Below are 23,020 nucleotides of genomic sequence, written 5' to 3'. Positions count from 1 at the left end.
TTACCCTCACCAGCAGAACCTTAAAACTAAAGTTTATCAAGTTTTCTGTGCTAGTTGTCCTCAGTGCATGGGAGGGCTGGGAGATTTCAGGTGATTGGGAACTTTAGGGCATTTGACTGTCTTTTGTTATTTCACAAGGCTTTATCTACTATGAAGACCAATCATATTATCCCCCTTTTAATAGAATTTTACCTAATGTATATTTGGGGCATTTTTTCTGGTTTTTCTATTGTTGGAGAAAAAGAGTTATACTTGAAACATCTCTACTACCATCCTTCCATTCACATGAACAGCACATAACCTGGTCTTGATGAAGCCATTTTTACTTTTTGCTCCATCTTCTAGATGATTATTAACCATTGTTTTAATAATAATTTCTAGAATTTTGACAAGAATTATAATCAATAGCTTGTAGCTTACAATCCCAACTCTTTTCCTTTTTTTGGAAAAATATCACAATATTTTTCCCTAATGAAAGCCTTCTAGTGCTTTTCTCATTCTTCATCTTTAGGGTATTACTAATAATGGCCCAGCAATGACATCTCCCAGTTCTTTCAGAGTAACCTGGGATATCATTCTCCTGGTTTCAGTGATTTGAACACATCTAAGAAAGTCGAATGCTATCTTAATAGCAGCTAGGTGACCCAGTGAATACCATGCTGGACTTGGAGTCAGGAGGATCTGAATTTAGATCTGTCCTCAGATCCTTATTAGCTATGTGACTTTAGACAAGTCACTTAACCTCTGTTTGCCTCCATTATCCTCAATTATAAAAAGGGGATCTTAATACTACCCACCTTCTAGGGTGGTTATGAGCATCAAATGAAATAATACTTGTACAATACTTAGCACAGTGCCTGACAAAGTGTAGGTGCTATATAAATACTAGATATTAATAACTCCCTATTTATCTTGGGTTTCAATTTCCTATCAGCCATTTTTTGTTCTATCCTCTGCAATTCAAAGCTTCTCTTTGGAAAAGAAAATCAGAGAAGAAACGAATAAATCAATTGGTCCTTATGTAGCAGAGCTGTCCTTCAACCCTGTACCTTCTGACACTGAAACCAATATTTTACCCTCATAGTACTGCTTAGTCTCCCTTAAAATTAAAGTTGGCACGCTCTTCAGAAATATTCTACCACCATAGGTGGTGACACAGTTTACTAAATGACTTCCCAGAGATCTGAAAGTAGATTTAACTTCCAAAGGTATTAATTTGCCCGTAGGAGTGACTTTAGGCTTTGAGACGAAAAAATTAATTTCTAGGCAGGTCTGAAAATAGCATTAAATATAACTAGATTGGAACAAAAGATTTGATTGATGTTAAATACCACCCCCTGTCTGTGTAATTCCATTAGTGACTGGGAGCAAGACTTTCAGTTCACTAACATAAGCTAAACCACCAAAGAATCAATGGGGGAATTCAGTGCACTCATTTTTTCCCCCTGCAACATTCAAATAGAGTCGGACTGTCAGATAGGACATGGGTAAAATTCACAATGACTAAGATCATTTGGACTATTTTAGCGTAATGGTCAAAGATACAACATGATATAACACCAAGTTCTTGACATGAAGTCCTTGAACTAACTGGTTTTTCTTAATATTTTTATAACTATATTTCAATATAATTGGTTTTCTATATTTTATTTTGAACTTTTAGAAGCATTATTCTGGGGATGGCTCCATATGCTATGCCAGACTGCCAAAGAGGTCCATGACACACACAAAAAGATTAAGAACTCTTAGAATAATGCACTTAGGTAACACAGTGGATAGAGTGCTGGGCCTGGTATCAGGAAGACCTAAGTTCAAATCCGGCTTTACACACTTACTAGGTGTGTGACTCTGGGTAAGTCACTTACCACTGTTTGCCTCAATTTCTTATTTGGAAAGTGAGCTGGAGAAGGAAATGACAAACCACTTTGCCAAGAAAACCCCAAATAGGGTCACAAAGAGTTGGAACTGAACAACAACAAAAAAGTAATGGATAAAAAGCTGACTTTAGAGTCAGAAAGACCTAAATTCACGATCTGTTTCTGACACATGCTAGCGATAGGACCCTGATCAAGTCACGTAATGTGTCTTTGCCCCCAAATAATCCAGTTATTAGGTAGAGTAGTAGAGCGGATGCAGGTCTGCACTAGTGGAGGGTGTTTCTTCATCAGGAGATCATTGGTCCATTTCTTCTCCTCCTCCTATGTCCCCCGAATGGTCTGAGATTAATGGAATGATATTCATAGGTGATACCTTTTGGAAGATAACAATACTGTGGAAGATAATATAACCCACAACACTGGCCTAAAGAGTAAATGAAAATGAAGTCCTTTATAATCATAAAGAGCTATATAAATGTGAATCATTATTATTACTTAAGCATGTGCAGCTGCATTTCAAAATTATGCAGTTGTAAGGGACTGCTGAAATATGTGGTTGGCACAGAACAGCTGAATCCTCCTACTGGAATAATACTGAAGATGATGATTCAGTAATAAGCACTCTTTCAGTAGGGTATAATCTAGTACCAAGAACTGTGGGTAAGTGTCTTAACCATTTCCAACTTTGTATCTCAAAATGTTTGTTTCCTCCAAATCAAAGGGACTTTTACAAACCCCCTTGAGTTGGTATCAAGGCATCTGCTTCCCAAGCTGCCTTGTCATTAAGTGTTTTTGTAGTCTGAAATCCATGAAAAACCCAGGAAAACAGAAAACATTAAAAAACATACAGTCCCTTTGGGCAGAGTCAAGTCTAGGGATGTGGTTATGTGCAGCAGTATAGAGTTGAACATGCAATGGGACACAATAAATGATGATTTTTAATATCACATTAAATGCACATAGTTTTAACTCTAGGAAATTATGAAATCATAGAAACTTAAGAAATGGAAGGCACTCCAAAGGTCAACTAGTCCAACCCATACTTGAACAAGAATTCCCTCCACTGCTTGTTCAACAAATGCTCATTTCATGTAGTTATTTCTAGTGATGGGGAACAAGCCCCTTTCTAAGGAGATACATTCCATTTTGGGAATTTTTCCATCAATTTCTCTGTGGAGTCATAGGTTTGATTGTTACTGATAAGTACCAGAGTGGGAAGGAGAACTTTATCTGATATGATAGTATTGTTTCTAATAATAAAAATAAAAGACCAATCATTCAGTTAAAAAGCATTCATTAAGCTTCTCCTATGTTGCAGGCTTTGTGCCAAGTGTTAGGAATATAACACAAAAATGAACTAGTCTTTGCCTTCAAAAAGTTTATGTTCTACTAGGGGAATATAATATGTTCATATATGACTAAATAGATGATATGTACACATAAGGTAGTGTTCCCCTTTAAATTTCTGGAAATTTTAAAGCTGTAAGGGACAATTTTTAGAGGCAATATAGGTGCCCTTCCCATCCAGAATGTATTTGTACCTTGTAAGGGATGAACCCCTTTTAGATGTTAGTTGATCATTTTGAATTTTGTAAAGGATATACAATTTTGAATGGACTTGTTTGCTCTTATAAGGGATATGAGGCTTTGAGTGGCTCATTTGCATATTATAAAGCCAAAAATGGAACTGAGCAGCCAGCAGAGAGAATGAATTTGTACCTAAGGAATAGAATTCCTAGTTACCTTTTCCTCACCCACTCATTTGCATTTCAGTCATTTTCAGCCCTGTCAGACTCTTTGTGACCTCATTTGTCATTTCTTGGCCAAGATACTAGAGTGGTTTGCCATTTCCTTTTCCAGCTAAGTTTGTAGATGAGAAAATTGAGGCAAACAGGGTTAAGTGACTTGCCCAGAGTTATATAGCTAGTAAGCATCTGAGGCCAGATTTATACTCAGGAAGATGAATCTTCCTGATTCTGGGCCCAGCACTTCATCCATTGTGCCACTTAACTGCCCCTCATTTGTATAGCCTGAAAGAAAGGACTCAATTTAAAAAATTGGGAACCCCAGATCTATTTGGTAATTGCTGGGTAAATATCCATTACCTAGTTAGAGCACAGCTTGCAGAGGTGAAGATTTAGGAAATATACTAGATAGTCGCCATAAGTTAGGATGAGGTCTTCCATTAAAGGAATTATAACCCTGTACTAAGAATTGTTATCAAAAGAAAAGGCTAGGGGTGTTTTTTATCTGTAATCTCTAGCACTGAGAGAGGTTGAGGATAATGGATGGCTTGCAGTTATGATTATCTCATCCCATTGATCAGCAAACATTTCTTGTTGACAATGTGCTTAACTGTGGGGATACAGAAGTGAAACGGTCTCTACCCTTACAAATGTCTGAGTCAACAATTAAATATTCTATTTTGACATTGAAAATAATTTTATGAGTAGCGGATGTATTATGATTATTCAGCCAATAGGAAATGGACAGCCTTTTAACTGTTTGAATGAGTAAATGAAATGAAGATTTGATAAAAGCTTTATCTAGATATTTAAAGTGAAAATCATGCTACTTAAGAAGACAGAAAAGTATTTTGGTATGTATCAGTTTTACTGCCTAAATACTGAATTTAGTAAAGTCTTCATTTTGTGCTTAGAAATTCCTAGATTTAACAAAATACTTAACCTTCCAGGGAGCTGGAAGGTTTCCCCCTCCTTCCACCCACACACCCTTCCCTATTTCTCCCTCCCCCCAGTATTTTAAGGTAAGAAATGCAAATTGTAAGAAAACACATTGATGCAAACTGTTGTTTCTAGGGGAGGAATTTATATTCCAACTAAAAAAGAAATAAGGTTTCTTACACTCTTCCTTTTGAAGGAATATGCTGACCCTGGTTTTCACAATAAATGGTTCCTTACAACTTGAATGTATAATCAAGTTCATTGTTGTGAAGATAAAGTAGGGTATTGCAGCATTGATGGGGTCACCCATTTAAATCTTAGTTTTAACAAGTAGTAGCGTATGTCATAAGAGACATTGTGAATTTCATAGCATTCCTTCAAAGTGGTACTAACAACATGGTTCTGTAGAGCTTCTGATTCTTTGCATATTCACATAGTGTCTCTAAATAACAATGCATGAATAATAGATACATAAATATTGATACATGTGTGCATTTATTTGTGTGTGCATGGGTATGTCAGGAGGCCCAGACCTGTAATTTCATATTTGTGGGAACCCTCAGTATATAAACTTCACCAATGTGTATTTAAAACTTATCTGAAATTTAGTTTCATCTGTAGCTTATAGCATTCAGGAGGTGACTTGCCCTTGATCACATGAAGAATATATGTCACAGGCAGAACATGAATCTGGGACCATCTCATGTGCTAATACTTCTTTTTAAATGGGAACACTCTGGGAATCTACTACATGCACTTGGGAATGTACATTACAATGTTTAATGACCATATATAGCCTTTAATGAGATTTCAAGCAAGAAGAGGTTGTGTTGCATAGTAATAAAGAATGGAGCTCTATTCCTTACTTGGCCACCCACTTTTCTGTTGGGTCAGATGACATCATTCTCTCACTGGGCTTCAGTTTTTCCAACTGTTAAGTGAAATCATGCCTCCCAGGGGACCTAGAGTGGAGGGGGGTGGGGGGAAGAGGGGTAGGCCAGAATTGGTCACAAGGGTATTATGAAGATAAAGTCTGAACTCCTGTGGGGGAAAGAAAAGGATGCCTAAAATCTGTTTCTTTTCCAGAGCATATGGGTCAGCACCTACATATTTACAATATGTTTCGCAGCTAATGTGGGGCTGCTCTTTGGTGTTGTCTGCACAATAGCTGTTGTGATTGTGCGTTTCCCAAGGTAAGGCATTCGGTTTACTTATTTATGATCTTTATAAATTCGGGTAAGAAGCCTGATATATGGTTTGTCTTCTGTTTTCTTCCTGTACGGTCTGTGATAGCCTAGCTTCAGGCTTTGCTGTGTGTGTGTGTGTGTCTGTCTGTGTGTGTGTGTGTGTGTGTGCGCGTAGACATTTAATTGTCTCTCTCTCTCTATCTTTTTGTGTGTTTATTTTTCTAGATAGATAAGTGTAGCAGCAAGCACCCCAAGCGCGTCCTCAGGGTTTGCAGCTACCACAGGTTCTTGGATCTGCTTTGTTAAAGGAAAGCAACTCAAAATGGGTTAACAAGCTTACTTTAATCAGTCAGACATATATCGTTTACCTTGTTCAGGAGAAAAGGTCAGCACCCTGAACCTCAAAGTATACAGGCATAATTATCAAGACAGAAACATCAAGTAGACAGATTTCCAAACTGTCCAACCATTACATCCATACCCAGCCAACATCTGGGTTTCCATATTCTGGGTTTTTCAAAGCCGGGGGACTCTCAACAACGGCTTCCCAGAATTCAGATCAAATCACAGAACACCTCTCAAAGTGAGTCCCAAAACAAAGCTACACATCAGGGCTTATATAGCCTTCTCCTGGCTCAGAAAATGTAACAACCTTACTGACCCACTGGCTAATCAAAAAGTATCTACTGAAAAACAAGCCTCCCTCCCCAGGCTTCTGGTGCACTTTAGCCTAGGGGCAGGGAAGATCTTCCAAATTTGCATTCCCATTACAATAAGATAGATAGTTCAGCTTATCCTATATTTGGGAAACGGAGTTCTATTTCATGTGGAGGCAGGGGTACTTTCTATCTTTATGTACATTCTTGTATGTGTCTATATATTTATACACATATGTATGTATGTATATTTTATATATGTTTGTATAACATATATGTATATATGTTATACACACAAGAAAGTACATGAAGATAGAAAATGTCCCTGCCTACGTAAGAAATAAAACTCTGGTTCTGAACTATAGTGTAAGGAATGTCTTAGTACTTGGATCAAATGGAATATGTGAAAGGATGTGAAAGTCAGGAAAATAGCAAAACATCTGCATTTTTTGGATTCTGAAGTCATTTCAGAATGTGCAATTTTGGGGCAGTATCATCAAATGTCAGTGACACAGATCACAGGTCAATACTTAATGGTAAATTGTGTAATTTCCTGGCAAAGTTTGCTTATCATCCAAACCCTGCATGCTTAGAAATCAGATGGAATCTAAACTCCACAGACAATTTTGTAGAATTACAGCTCTTTAGGGCCAGTAGGAAACTTAGATAGAGATCATCTGCTCCAATTTCCTCATTTTACAGAAGAGAAAACTGAAATGGTGAGAGAAATCAGTGACTTTCCCTGACCCAGCTAGAACCCAGGCATCTTAACTTCCAACCCAGTGCTTTTCCTAATGCATCATACAATTTGTCAAGGACTACACCAGATACCTCTTTTTGAGTGAAGTACCTGTGCCTATTTTTTCTACCAACAATCTCTCTTCTCTCTTCTCACTTCCCTTCGTGATTCATTCTCCCTCTTAATTTTCTCTCTTCTCACTTCCCTCTGTGATCCATTCTCCCTCTAAATTTTCTCTCTTCTCACCTCCCTCTGTGATCCATTCTCCCTCTTGAAGCTCCTTTTGCTTCCCTGAAGGGGCCATCCTTCCTCCCACCCCCATCTTGAGACAATGGGGTATAATGCATGCAGTGTTGACCTTGGGATCAGAGAAACCCAAGTTCAAATTCAACCTTAGACACATAGCTATGTGACCTTGTTCAAATCATTCATTTCTCTGGGATACTTGCCTTATCTGTAAAATGAGGGGATTAGCTGGACTGAGTGACATCTAAGGTTCCTTCCAGTTCAAAAACTCTGATGTTATGACCTTCCTCCTCTTTATCCTCCCCTGGCCCCTTTATCACTCTGATCCACATTTATTTCCCTTGGACCTTCAGCTTCCTCTCTAGAATGATAACAGAGTGATGACATACATGAAAGGATTGGAAAAGTAAAAACTACAAATAAGTACAGTACATATTTAAGGTGATATTATCATTACCATTTATTACTATCCTGTCAATTTTTCTCTGTGATCTTATCTTTCCTAATTTGATCATTTCTTAGACCCATCTCTGTTGTAAATCGTTCTTACTTTGGTTGCTCTGGTGTCATGGAAATTTGGACATTAGTAGAAATAAGCAGTAATAGTCATTGGTCCTCAATTAAAGGTCTATTCCTATTCCACCACTGTGCCTGAGAACACCAAGGCTTGCCAAAAGACATAGACTGCTTTCCCATTTCTACTAGTTAGCTACATGACCTTGATAGAATCACTTGATATTTATGAAGCTTAATTTCTTCATCTCTAAAGTGGGGACTCATAAGGCCTCACCTACCTAGCTAATAGGGTAAAATATTTTATGACTATATAAAGAACAGGTTATTATTATCACAAAGAAGTCATGGCCTCAGAAATATTAAACTATTATTCTTTAATCTCTTCTTTTAGCCTTGTTGGGTTGGGTCTAGTTGAATCTAAAAAATGCCAGATAATTATTGACTAAGTATAACTTCAGGGCAAGTAGGTGGCACAGTAATCAGGCAAAAAGCATCTTTCTGAGTTCATATCTGGCTTCAAACACTTACTAGCCATGTGACCCTGGGGCAAGTCACTTAACCCTTTTTACCTCAGTTTCCTCATCTGTAAAATGAACTAGAGGAGGAAATGCAAACTTCTCCAGTATCTTTGCCAAGAAAACCATAAATGGGGTCACAAAGAATTGGACACAATTGAAAAACAAGTTTCACTACTTATGAGTCAATGTTTTAAGCGAAGAACTGAGATGAAACCCTGCTTAGACTCAGAGTAGACTTTGCTTCCTCATAATTCCAGAGTTTAATGTCCAATGTATGAGTAGCTTTTTTGAATCTTAAAAAGACTAGGATAATGTGTCACCTAGAAATTTTTCATCTTCTCCATTAATAGGAGCTTTGAAGGAAATAAAACACTGTCAATTAATTTTAATTAGTCTTTATTAAAAAAGATCTTAAAAACCAATGGCTAAACATTCTAATCTAATGTAAACATTCATAGTCATACAAACATTCAAAAAAAGTTAACTAAGACTTTTTTACTTTTACCTTTAAAATTTTTTCTATTTGCCGCATTTCCAGAGCCAAGACACTGAATCTGAAAAATATAAAAGAATTGGAAGATAGAATGAAGACAGAAGTCGAGGGTGTAAGTTTACCTTTCTAACTTTTGTTCCACAGTTGCTTTGTATTTTGTGTTAGGTCTTGATAGTTTTATTAGCACTATAGGAGGATTGTAAGAAGCTGATAAAGGATTTTTTAAAAAAGTTTTTACCATTCTTATTTGTTGTGAAATGGTAGAGCTATACATATGACCACCATATGTGCAATTTGTATATAGTTCTAACACAACCAATCAGTTAAACAAAGAAAGACTTCCTTTTATCTGATGATCAATCCCAGGTATCATTAAACCAGACCATATTGGAGAAAAGAAGAGCTACTGTTCACAGGGGAACCATGAATCATGATCAGAATCAACATGAGTATTTTTTTTTCCATTGCCAGGTGGCCTCAAATTCTCTAACCAAATTTCTAACCCTGATCTGAAATGGAGAGGAGGGAAGATGGGTTGGGAAAAGAAAGGAGGAAATTGGGAATAGGCAGGTAGAAACCTCAGAGGGCACTTGTGTTTACCTATTGTTTTTACCAAGTGAATGAGATAACAGTGGCAGTGACGGTGGTAGTGATGATGGTGGTCCCTAACATTTGTATAGCAGTTTAAGATCTGCAACATGCTTTATGTATTATCTCATTTGACCCCCACAACAAACCTGGGAGGTCAGTGCTATCATTATCCTAATTTTGTAGATAAGTAAATGAATATCAGAGTTCAGTGACTTATATAGGGTCATATAGCTAGTAAATCTCTCAGGTGAGAATTGAACCTAGGACTTTTTAATCATGAATCACTTTCATCACAATGCCATGGTGTTATTTGAACCTCTTTCATGTGATTGACTTGTGGCAGGTTCAGCATCTCTTATAAGATAATAGCCCATAATTCTTCAATCTTGCCCACCTGTAAACATGTCTAAAATCCATGTTTTTAAATTTTTACCTTCTTGTTTATAGGGATAAGTAAACCACCTTGGGATAGGGTAAAGGTAGGAAGGTTAATTTTGTATATTTTTTAATTTTTTAAACTGACCTCATTTTGAACCTGTCCTGCACATATTTAGTTAACTTCTTTTCCTTGTTATTTTTCAAATTCATTTGTCTCTCCATTTCTAGTTCCTATTGGAACTGAAAGAACTGGCCCCTTGCCTGAAAAACTATTCTCAGGGTATTTCCAAATTAGCTGGAAGGAGTAAGCCTTAGGAATCATCCTGGGAAATCTTGTACTTTTTTGAAGAAGAATGACTAAATTCAAGGGAAGTTACCTGTACACATATAAGTGTACAGAAAACAGGCAGAAAGTGAATTCAGGGTAATTTCAGAAGAGGGAGATGCTAGCATTGGGCAAAGAAAGAGAAGAGTTTTCATTCAGGAGATGATATATTTGATCTGAGCTTTGATGGAAACTAGGGATTCTGAGAAGCAGAGGTGAGGAGGAAGTGCATTCCAGGCATAGGGCACAGCCAATGCAAATGCTAGGAGATGGGAAAAGTGTAGGATAAATAGAAATAAATCCAGTTTAGCAAGATCAAAGATGAGTAATACATTAAAAAGTCTGTAAAGATCAGTAAAAGTCAAGTCATGAAAGATTTAAAATGTCACACAGAGAAATTTATATTTTATTCTAGAGGCAATACAGAATTACTGGAGATTTTGTGAGTAGAGAAATAGCATTGAAACGCATTTCCACTTATTAGAATCACTCTGAGCCTTTGATGGTTATTGAGTCTCTAATTTGCCACTGATGCTGATTTTCTTTGCTTTTCTATACCATTCTTTTCTTTCTTTCCCTTTTTTCCAATGTGAATTTAGTACCTCATGAAATGTCCCAGATTGACTGTCCTGGAGTTTGAAGCAGGTACAATCCTGAGGGCCAGCTTTGGCATTCTTACCCTTACCATGAAATGGGGCATTGGGTACAGGCACCATTCTCAGATCAGAAATCACTATCCACAAGATGATTCCTGTGCTTTTGGCACAGGAAATGCAGGTCAGTAAGTCATTCAGTCAAGGAGCATTCATTAGACACTTGCTGTGTGCCAGGCACTGTACCATCCACCAGACAGGAAGAGAACCAGGGTGAATCTGTCAGAATAGAAAGGACAAACACCTTTTTCCTCACACTTTACTAGGTTTGCTGTTACCAAAACATTAATTCTAAAATATGCTCTATAAAGACCTTGATTATTCTCAAATAAGCCAGTTCAAACCCATATAGTAATAGGTATAATACCAACAATACCAGCAACTGACTGTAGCCCTGGAAAGTTTCCCAAGTCTTCCACGTACATTCTGTCATTCAGGGCTCAGAACAAAAGAGGCATCTCATCCCTATTTTAGGTGTCTTAGCAAGCCATTCAATACCATTGCTTTTTTCTTCCTCATCCCAAGAAAGTTAATATGTGTCATCAGAAAGAGGGATGATGCAGGGCCTTGCAGGGCTGGGAGTTTTCACAATTGGAAACAAAGTAGACAGACCAAAAGTCAAATGGAAATCATTGGCTCATCTCCTCAAATATTTCCCTTCTATCATTTTCAGTTCCTGTTTCTTCATTCTTCCATCCTCAGCCACCTGTTAAATCTCAGATGAGAAGCTAATTTTAGGTATATTATGAATGGGGAAAAATAATATAGTCACGACTGGTTTTCTGAAAAAAATTACCCCAAACTTTTGAGGATCTATATTGTTATGGTATCAGAACTGGAAGGGAGATCATCCAGTTTTACCCCTAAAGCTGAGGAAGCTCTGGCTTAGACACTTTAAGTAACTTGCCCAGAGTCACAAAGCTAGTTAACAGGATGAGGTAGTATTCGAAACCAAGTCTTCCTGACTCCAAGCCTAGCTTAAATCCACTGTACCAGAATGTGTATGTGATGTAGGAATCCCTTCTACTGACATGGATCACAAGCCTTCCGTGGCTTAGAACTGTGATTCTCAAATGTTCTGGTCTCTCAAAAATTATTGAGGGAGTACCTCCCTCCCCCAAAGGACTTTTGTTTATGTAGGTTAAATCTACTGACATTGATCACATTAGAAATTTGAATGTCTTGGTATTATTAGGCATTGTGGATAAAGTGCTGGTCCTGGAGTCAGCAAGACCTCAGTTCAAATCTGGCTTCAGATACTAAGAACTATGTGGCCTTGGGCAAGACATTTTACCTCTGTCTCAATTTCCTTGACTATAAAATGAGGATAATACCATCACCTACACTTCAGTGTTGTTGTAGGGATAAAACGAGAACATATTTGTAAAGCTCTTAGCACAATGTCTGACACATAGTAGGCACTACACAAGTATTTATTTCCTTCTCTTATTATGAAAATATGTTTAGCCTCATGGACCCTCTAAAAAGGTCTCAGGGACTCCAAGGATCCCCAAACCACACTTTGAAAACTGCTGCCTTAATGGATAATGTCTATATGTTCTTGAGGCTGAAAAGATTTTTCATCTAGAGTGACATACACATCTCCTAGCAAGCACCTCCAAACTCAACCAGTTTGCTCCTCATAAAATGGACATCAGACTGCCCAGGTGGCACATGCCAGTCATGCCTACATTCAGCAAGACTGAGGCCTGAAGATTTGACCTCCAGAGTTCTGAGCTGCAGTGGGCTAAGCAGATCGATTATTCGAGCTAAGCTTGGCATTAATATAAGGGAAAGCCCCGCCCTGTAGGAGCAGGGGGCCCCCAGATAAGAGTTTGTGAGGGAAAAGAATAAAAATGTCTAGATAAGATTTCTAAGAGACTAAAACTCTATCAGACTGTGCTATTTGCTTTTTCCTGTATATAAAAATACCGTCTCTGATCTTTGCATCATTTTTACAGAGATTTTTTCCTCATGCCAATATAGTAGGGACAATCACAGGAATCCCTTTTTTGTTAGCCTGGAGCACCAGCCAATGAACTGGACTTTTGTACTTGACCTTTGCAGAGGGTCATGTCCTTTGCTGGGGTGACATACAATTCCTAATTGATTCCCACGGGGCAGTGAGCTTGTTGACACTAATAGCTCACTGACAGTTGGGAAAAGAAACTTTTCTGAGACAGAAGAACATACTTATGCCTGGCTATAAAGGTATAGAAACAAGCCACCCTCACTCTTTTGGGGCTCTTCTATTGGTATGCATGATTTCTTTTTCTTCCTTCCCATCCTCATTTCTGCCTTTTGGAATCAGTACCTCCATTCAGAACTCAGCTTAAGTTTTATCTCCTCCATGAAGCCTTTTCTGATTCTCCAAATGGTTAGCATTCCATCTACCACAAACCCTATTACTTTGTGTCTACTATATATATATACAGTTATCCCTTCCACATTGCAGGGATTGGGGTGGGGCACCCCCGCAATCTGGAAAATTCATCTGCATAAAATTTTTCAGCCCTCTGTACCAGAGAAGTCTGGCACTATGGTATTAAAAGATAAAACATGCTGATATTTTACAATACTATACACATATTTTATGCATTTCTGAGTTTCTAAACATTTTTCTGTGTCATCTTCTGGCCTTCACAGCCACAAAATTCCCCCCAAAATTCCCACTTAATTTCTTATGCTGACCTGTGATATATCAAAACCACAGTGGGGAAAGTTGCGATGTGGAAGGGATAACTATTTGCTGTTAATGTATATGCATATATGTCATTTTCTCCCAGTAGATTACTGTCTTAATTTTTGCCTGCGTATACCCAGGGCCTTGCACTTAATAAATGGTTTTGAACTGAATTGAAATGGGCCCAGTAGAAGCAAACACCCCTTAAATATAGCCTTTCCAAACTTAGGAAATATGTTCCCACCAGTTAAAACCACACCATAATGATCCTTTCTTTTCCAGACTAACTTTAAGATCTGTTCTTAAGAAAGCTATGTCATTCTTTGTATAGGCTCAACCTAAAACAACAGGTTAGCATGCTCACATGGTCCTAATAATGGGTGATTTAGAGTAATCTGGGATAGCTTAGGACGTTTTGATGATTGAATATGGCATGTCCAGGGGCTTATTCTTTTGTGATGTGCTTGTGATTTAACTTCAGTTGAAGTTATTTTTGTAACTTAAAGCTTAGTCTTGACCTGCTCTTTAGAGACATTCTAATGATTTATCGAAGTTTAAGCAGATTATCTTAAAGTCTGAACCAGAGATAGAGATTTGGAAGAGATCCAAGACATTTTCTAGTGCTGCTCCCTTGTTTTACTAATGAGGAAAATTAGGCCTGGAGAATTTAAATTACTTGACCAATGTCATATAATCAGTGACTTACTAGCTTCATTAGGGCATAAGATCATTTAAAAAATCATTCTGTTTGCTTATCTACATCTCTGTCTATCCATTGGATAGCCTGTTTTGAGGTAGCACCTGAATATTAAGGTCATTAAATTTTTTTTAAAGCAATGAAGATTTACCATTTTACCTAAATTGCCATCTCCTCATGCCCTAGATGGGGCAGCTAAGTGGCAAAGTGGGTAGAGTGCCAGTCCTAGAGTCAGGAAGATTCATCTTTGTGAGTTCAAATCTGACCTCAGAAACATACTAGCTGTGTGACCCTGGGCAAGTTACTTCACCCTTTTTGCCTCAGTTTCCTCCTCTGTAAAATGATCTGGAAAAGGAAATGGCAAACAACTCTAGTATCTTTGCCACAAAAAACCCAAATGAAGGGTTGGACACAACTGAAAAACAATTGAAAAATAACAACATGTCCTAGATAAGAGATTGTCAACTACTCATTTCAGGAGTAACTTCAGGAGTTCGTTTTCAATGGCATGCCCCAAGTTGCTGCTCGCAAAGCCCCGGCAAAGTTGTAATGCCTGTCTTCTTCCTTATCTATATGCCACTCTCCTACCCTTTAGAAGCCCCATTTTCTGATTCCTAGGCACCGTATGCTCTCATGCTGCTCCTTGGCTGTCCAAAGCCCGGCAGCATATTGGCCTTCTCTCCCTTGTGCTATCTGTCCTCCACTAATCATGATTTCTCATTCCCTTAGTGTGAAAGCTCGCAGGTAGAAGGAATAAACACTGATTTTCTGATGAAGGTAATTAACTCAAAGGTATCGACTGAGAGGATTTAATATTCAGGATTTCTTCTTAAAGGAGGGAACCCAAATAAATGAAATAGGTGGGAGCATATTTATGAGTAGAGGGAAATTGCTGGTGTTCCTTTTCTAGTTCTTGGCCCTCACTCCAGCCCTATACTTTAAAATAGAATTATTCAATATGATATTCCTTTTCCAAAAGACTGCTAACATGTACCCTAGATATTAAAGACCTCTAGTGGAGATTAATTATAGTATTCTGACCACCATGTCTTATGGTATATCATCTTTTAGATAGGGAACTATGAAGAAGACACAAATGACCCAGAAACCTTCTGTTATAACTTTGTATTTTCCTTAATCTCAAAGATTAATTATTAGTATCATTCTGTCTTGTTAAAGGAAGACATCATTTCTTATCTCAAATAATGGAATGCACAACTCTGAATCTTTGCCATTTCTTCCCCAAAAGGAAAATTTACAACAGGTGAAAATTATCTCAATAAACAATCCACTTGTTTTCCTGAATGCAAAGAAGTTTCATGCTGATTTAATGAATACAATCCAGAAGGATAATGCCAATAACCAGCTACCTGATGATATCAACAAGGTAGGATGTGCTGTTCTATCAATAGAAATTCAAATCAATGGTCACCTGTTAAGACTATTGTAACTGTAACAAAATTTAAAAGTACATATTCAGAGAAACCTCCACTAAAAACTAAAATGCTATTATTCCTTGCTTTAACTTTTATTCATTTGTTCATTCAACAAATTAGTTATGGAATGACTACTATATTCAAGAACCTGTGCAAAGTGCTTTGGGGAGAATAGAAGCTGAGTTCCTAAAAAGTAGTTATTGTTTCAATCTTTGTATTTATAGACCCAGTCCCCAGTACAGTGTCTGGAATATAGAAGGTACTTAATAAATGCTTGTTGATTGATTGATAAAAGGAAATTACTCAGGGGACATGACAGCTATCTTTTTTAAAGGGCTGAAAGATTAGTCATTTGTTTGTCTATTCAGAAGGGAGAACAAGAAACAAAAGTTTCAAGAGATTGATTAGTCTAAATTAGTCTTGTTGTAAGGAAAAATGTCCAACAATTGGAGCCATCCCAAAGGGGAATAGGCTCCCTTGAAAAGCTCCCCTCAATGGAACTTTTCAAGAAAAGGCCAGATGACCATATCCTGTGTGTGTGTGTGTGTGTGTGTGTGTGTGTGGAAAGAGAGAAAGGGAGAGAGAGAGAGAGAGAGAGAGAGAGAGGAAGGAGAGGAGGGAAAGAGAGAGAAAAGAGGGAGAGGGGGAGAGAGAAACAAAGAAGAAGAAGAAGAAGAAGGAGGAGGAGGAGGAGGGATGGAGGGAGAATGGATTGTAGATCACTATGGGAGTTTAGAAACCATTTTGTCTAATCCCATCATTTGAGAGGAAACCAAAGTATGTCATGGTGGGGATTTCTCTTTGGGTGTGATTTGTACTAGATAGCTGCAGAAGTCCCGTCTAATCTTGCAGTTTCCTGAGTTTGTCCTTCTGTGAAAGATGAATAAATCATTCCTGTGTTGAAGTAGTTTACAATCTAGTAGGCAACATAAGACATGTACGGATATCCTCTCCTTCTCCCCCAAAAAACTATAAGGCAAGGGAAAATGTGGTAAGAGAGGTATAGGACTTTGATTATTATGATACAAATTTAACTTCCCTTATCAAGTCACAGATGATATAAATGAAGTGATGAATGAAGTATCCATAAAGCTGAATGTTCATTTTAGTTTGAATGAATCATCTTTCTTTGCACCTACAATAAGTGAATCTTTAAGACCTAGGTCATATCCCATTTTAGCAGTGGGTATTTAGAGTACCATTCATACAAGCAGTGAGCAGATAGCACTTTTTACTGTTAATTTATTTTACTACGTATGTATTTTATCTCCCAGGTAGGTCACAAACTCCAAGAGGACAGGGGCTATATTTGTGTCTTGTTATTATCCACAACTGTTCTTTCATATCCTTGAGCTCCAAAATTCCTTTCTTTTCTATTTGTTTTATATCCTTCCATCTTTCTCCATTCCTTACGACCTCTGACCATGGTTGTGCTGGCAAATATTTAACAGTCAGCTCTCCAAAAAGCACAAACACTTTAAATTTAATCTTCATTATTAATATAATCTCAATCATTTTCTGAAGTCTAGACAATCAACAAAAGTTGTTTGCTGATTTCCAAGGTGTAAATATTCACACTAAAAATTTAACATTTGACTCTCCCAAACCAGTAAGATCTGACTCCACCACATCTTTACCCCTAACCCTATTATTTGGCCCCCTGTGACCACCTATTCCTCTACCCCTTGTTTCTTTCCTTGGTCCTCATGACTAGACTTGTGAATCAGTTCAATTTTAGGCTATTTGCTTCTGTCATATCCCTTGCTCCTTGTCTTGTTATCAGTCAAGCATTGTCAAACTCCAATTTTGTATTACTCCCACGATCAACTTGCTTTGCTCATGTCTGTATAATTTTCAATAAAACTAGAGAAAATAACAAAATTGTACTGATTGAGTACTCTACAAATGTATTCAAGTGGGCCCTCACTGTAGCATGTATACATATGTACATACACATATATATCCAGCCATAATCTCCTTCCTGAATTCTAGTCCAGTAGCATTACTGCTTCCTAGACGTCTCAATTTAGATGTCTGGTAGGCATCTCAAATTCAGTATGCCAAAACAGAATCCATTATTTTTCTCTCCAAAACTTTTCCCTTTCCCCAGTTTCTTATTACATACAGTTGAAGACCATCCTCAGCCACTCAGGTTCACAACCTTGGTAGTCCTTGACACCTTACTCTCACTCACTCCACTTATGCAGTCCATTTACAAGGCTTTTTGTTTCTACCTTTTGTCCACTTCTGCCCACTCACACATCCACAAGCATGGTACAGTCCCTCATCACCTCTCATCTCGTTTGTGTTGCAGTAGCCTTCTAATTGGTCTCCCCTGCCTCAACTCTCTCTTCACTCCAGTTTATTCTTCATTCAGCTGCCAAAGGGATTTTCCCAAAGTACAAGTCTGCCCATATTACCCCTATACTCAGTATTGCCAGGGACTACTGATTATTTCCAGGATCAAATATATAAAATCCTGTTTGGCATTTAAAGTACTTTGTAGTTCGTGCATTTCCTATTTTTCAGTCTTCTGATTATAGTTCATGTTCTTCCATAAGTATGATCTAGCTCCATTGATTTACTTGTTGTTTCTCACACACTATCTGTCCGTCATACCTGGAATGCTTACCCGCATCACCTCCAATTTCTGCTTCTCTAGACTCCTTCAAAACTCAACTTAAGCATCATCTTCTGAAGGAGGCCTTTCCACACCCACCTTAGTGCCTTCCCTGGAAGACTACTTTCCATTTATACTGTATATAGCTTGTGTGTACACAGTTATTTGTATGTGTCTTTCCCATGGCAATGTGAGTTTTTTTGAGAATAGGGACCATGTTTCTGCCTTTCTGTATATTCCCAGCACTTAGAACAATGCCTGGCACATAGTAAGCACTTAATAAAAACTAGTCAATGATATTGTATTCCCCTCAATGCCTTGCACACAGTAAGTGCTCAGCATTTGCAGTTGAGGGTGAGACTTTTTCTCAAATTCTTTTTCTATGAAGACTATTATCCTGAATTTAGGGAAAATTGAAAATCTTCCGTATGAACATAAATGAGTTGAACCAGCATTTTGTGCCTTTACAGCTTTAACTTGGTTAAAGCTGATACCTTAGTGATTTAAGATGTTATCCATCTCTTGTTTCTTTAAAAAACAAAAACAACTTTTTGATTATTCAGGGTATTTTTAGAGTTATGGAGAGTAGGAGTTTGAAGGAAGATTGGAGTGGAGTAGTTATAAAAACTTCACTTAAAGACTGAGCACTTTTTGAAAGCCTTATTTTCTCTGTAAAATGAGTGTTTTGGACTGGATCCTTCCTATGGTTCATTCCCTCTCTAATATTCTAAGATTTACCTTTGAAAGTAAATGGAATACAATCTCATTAGGGTGTAACAGGCACTGGAGACAATGTGTACTGGCAGGCAAAAGCTTCTGCTGTTCCCCCCAGGTAAACTAATTGTTATTCGGGAATATGTTATAATGTCAGAATCCTGACCCAGATTCTCACTCAACAGAATTTCCACAAGAGAGTAACAATACCTTGGCATGTTTTCATGAAGTTCCACAGATGAGCATTAAGCTGTTGTCCTAATATAAATATTCCTCCTGTTGAAATTGCCACTGGGTAATTTATGGTTCAGTCATTGGAAGTGGTTCTTAATGTTTTTTTGTGTGGGTAATGGATCCTTTGGCAGTCTGGTGAAGCCCTCTCAGAATATGCCTGTATTCATAATAGAAGGAACTACTAAATTTACATTAGAGGTTAGTGAATTTTTTTTTCCCATCCAAGTTCATAGACTCCCTGAAATCTATTCACAGACCTCCTTAAGGATCTATGCATCCAAGATTAAGATTTCCTGGTATAGTGAAATGACCATATAGCTGTGACTTGGAACACAAATCCCAACCCTGTCCTCTTCTTATCCAAAATGCTACAACAGAACATCAGAAAGAGGTAGCAGGTATACTGAACTTGGAATCACAAAACCTGAGTTTGATTTTCATCTCTATTCCTTATGACTTAATTTAAGCTGTTTCCTTATCTAGGTGGTGCAGTGCATAGAGCACTGGACTTGGAATAAGGAATACTCTGCTTTCTATTTCAAATCTGGCCTCACACTAAATGTATGTCCCTTAGTTTTCTCATCTCTAAAATGAGCTGCAGGAGGAAATGGCAAACCACTCCAATATCTTTATCAAGAAAACCCCCAAATGGTGTTACAAAGTGCTGGACATGACTGAAGCTACTGAGCAAGAACAAACAGCATCTTTATCTTAAAAGGAGATGGGCTTTAGCTCTGTTTACTATGGTCCTTGTAAGTCTCAGTAGAATGTAAGATCTTTGGAGGCAGGGATAGTTTTCTTTGTTCATTTGTTTGTTTGGTATGTAGCTATTGCTAGGACAGGGCCTTGTCTATGTTAAGTCCTTGGCAAATACTTTTTGGATTAAGGAAAATTTGATTTTATTTTTGACCTAAAAAGGGAAGGAGAATTGATTGAGAGATAAGAACTAATACTTGAAGAAAACTGTTTCTCTTATACATTGTTTTCTTTTCAGTGTGAACAAAACATGTTGCTCAACTTAACATCCAATGGTACCTGCAATGGTAAGTTAGCCACTGATACTGTAAATTAAACAATCTAATCTGAATAAAGATAGAGTTGGGGAGGGATGGGGGAATGTCACTTTTTACTCTGTTTTCATTTTCTGACTGTTTTGTTCATGAAGTGTACCTCGTTTTTCTGTCAAACATAACAATAGAAATGTGAATTTCTATACAGTTTTCATGTTCTGAAATATCTTTTTTTTAAATTTATGGAATAAGACAAGCATTTATATAATGTGTACAATAGAAAGATGATTGCACATGAAACTTCAAATATGCTATGTACAACATACAATTATGTAAATTTATTTTTTTCCTTTTTATCTTCCTTCCCCATGGCTACCATTAGACACACACATATGTATGTATGTAAAATCGTTCTATACATATTACTATTTATCCATTTTTTCTCTGGATGCAGATAGCATTTTCATATGTCCTTTATAGTTAATTTGGGTATTTATAATAGTCAAAATAGCTTACTCATTCACAATTCTTAAAACAATATTGCTCTTACTGTATACAGTATTCTCTTGGTTCTGCTAATTTTGCTCTTCATTATTTCATGCAAGTGTTTCCAAGTTTTCCTAAAGTCATTGAGCTCATCAGTTTTTTTTTGCTTTTTTTGGAGGGGGTAAGGTAGAAAAATTGGGGTTAAGTGACTTGCCCAAGGTCACATGGCTAGTTTTGTATTAAGTGTCTGAGGCTGGATTTAAACTCAGGTCCTCCTGACTCCAGGGATGGTGCTCTCTCTATTCACTGTGCCACCTAGCTGCCTCGAGCTCATCATTTCTTATATCATAATAGTATTCTGTTACAATAATATACCACAACATGTTCAGCTATTCCCCAGTTGATGGGCATCCCTGCAATTTCTAGTTCTTTGCCACCTCAAAGAGTTGCTATAAAGTTTTTAGGACATATAAGTTATTTTCCTTTTTTTCCTAATCAACTTTGGAAATAGACCAAGTAGTGATATTACTGGGTCAAAGGGTAAAGATAGTTTTAACTTTTTGAACATAATTCCAGATCTCTTTCCAAAATAGTTGGATCAGTTAACAATTCCACAAACAATGAATCAGTGTCTCAGTTTTTCCACAACCCCCTCCAACATTTGTCACTTTCCACTAATGTCATTTTAGCTAATCTGGTAGCTGTAAAATGATATCTCAAAGGTGTTTTAATTTGCATTTCTCTAATCAATAATAATTTAGAGCATTTTTTCATATGACTACAAATTGTTTTGATTTCTTCATTGGAAAACTGCCTCTTCATATCCTTTGACCATTTATCAATTGGAGAATGACTGGTATTCTTATAGATTTGACAAAAATCTTTGTGTGTTTTAGATGAGACCTTTCTCTGATAAGCTGTCTTTAACATCTACTTTCCTTCTAATCTTGGCTACATTTGTTTTATTTGTACAAACCTTTTTAATTTGATGTAATCAGAATTATCCATTTTACAACTAACTTTGCTCTCTACCTCTTATTTATTCACATTATTTTTTGCCTATTTGCAAGTCTGATAAGTATGTTCCATGGTCTTCTAATTTTCTTGTAAAAATCTCTTTTTAGATTCAGGTCATGGATCCATTTTAACCTTTTCTTGGTAAATGGTGTAATATGTCTAATACAGTCAGATGCTGTGGTTACACTAAAAAAAATTCAGTGGCAAATCAAAGCATTTATAAGTATAATTAAGTCTAACATCTCATATTCATAATTAATGACCAGATAATCAAAGGCAAGGGTAGCTTTAGAAGAAAAAAATTAGACAATTTTCTCTAACCAGCCAGGTTGCATAGTGGCTAGAGCTTTGAATTTAGAATCAGAAAGGCCCTGAATTTGAATCTTGCCTCAGACACTTAGTAGCTGTGTGACCTTGAACTAATCTATTGGACTCAGTGTGCCTGCTTCCTCACTTGTAAAATGGGTTTAATAATAGCACCTATCTCACAGCATTGTTGTGAAGATCAAATGTGGTAACATTTGTAAAGTGCTTTGCAAACCTAAAGACACCATATAAGTGCTAGTTATCATTATTACTATCTGGGCACTAGTTGGCACAGTGGCCAGATTGCAGGGTCTGGAGTCAGGAAGACTTATCTCCTTGAGTTCAAATGTGGCTTCAGACACTTATTAGCATTTGAGTGTGGGCAAGCCATATTTGCTTTAGTTCTTTATTTGTAAAATGAGCTAGAGAAGGAAAGGGCAAACCACACCAGCATCTTTGCCAAAAAAAAAAAAAAAACCAAATGAGGTCATGAAGAGTCAGACACAACTGAAACAAATGAACAACAATTATTATTACTGTCAGTGAGCATTTAGTAAGCACCTACTGTATGCCAGGTACCATGCTAATAGGGATACAAAGAGAAAAAAAAAACAAATGAAAAACAGTCCCTGCACTCAATGAGCTCACAATCTAATGGGAAAGTTAACATGCAAACAACTATTGTGGCAATTTAAAAGGTCCGAGAGACAGTTTCTGGGTAATTTAATCATTATATTAACACAGCCAGCAGGTTATTAATAAAAGGATGGTCATTTGGCTACCTCTCTTAGACCAAAGACCATCATGGTGGTGGGCTCAGGGCTTATATGTTTTTTGCAAGATGAGTGGCAATCAACTCTGATTGGTTAACATAATGTGGGCTTTATTAAAATGGAAGTGGAGTGACATTATGTCACCTTTGGACAGAGAATCTTATCTCTATACCCAGGCCAT

General features: G+C 37.3%; 1 protein-coding gene across 1 annotated transcript in view; it reads left to right on the top strand.

Moving 5' to 3' along the window:
- Window positions 1-23,020, top strand: part of SLC26A7 (solute carrier family 26 member 7) — a 195,610-nt gene that overhangs the window by 153,838 nt on the left and 18,752 nt on the right. Inside the window, exons 11-14 of the mRNA XM_069086668.1 lie at window positions 5,648-5,754; window positions 8,962-9,028; window positions 15,493-15,630; window positions 20,242-20,290. Coding sequence (XP_068942769.1) covers window positions 5,648-5,754; window positions 8,962-9,028; window positions 15,493-15,630; window positions 20,242-20,290 — 361 coding nt within the window. The remainder of the gene's footprint in view (window positions 1-5,647; window positions 5,755-8,961; window positions 9,029-15,492; window positions 15,631-20,241; window positions 20,291-23,020) is intronic.

The sequence above is a fragment of the Petaurus breviceps genome, unplaced genomic scaffold (genome assembly GCF_028583685.1).
Source record: "Petaurus breviceps papuanus isolate PSGF00001 unplaced genomic scaffold, PetGlider_PUasm1.0 179, whole genome shotgun sequence".
NCBI lineage: Eukaryota > Metazoa > Chordata > Mammalia > Diprotodontia > Petauridae > Petaurus > Petaurus breviceps.
The sequence above is the reverse complement of the archived record's forward strand: the minus strand, read 5'-3'. Positions and strand labels throughout refer to the sequence as shown.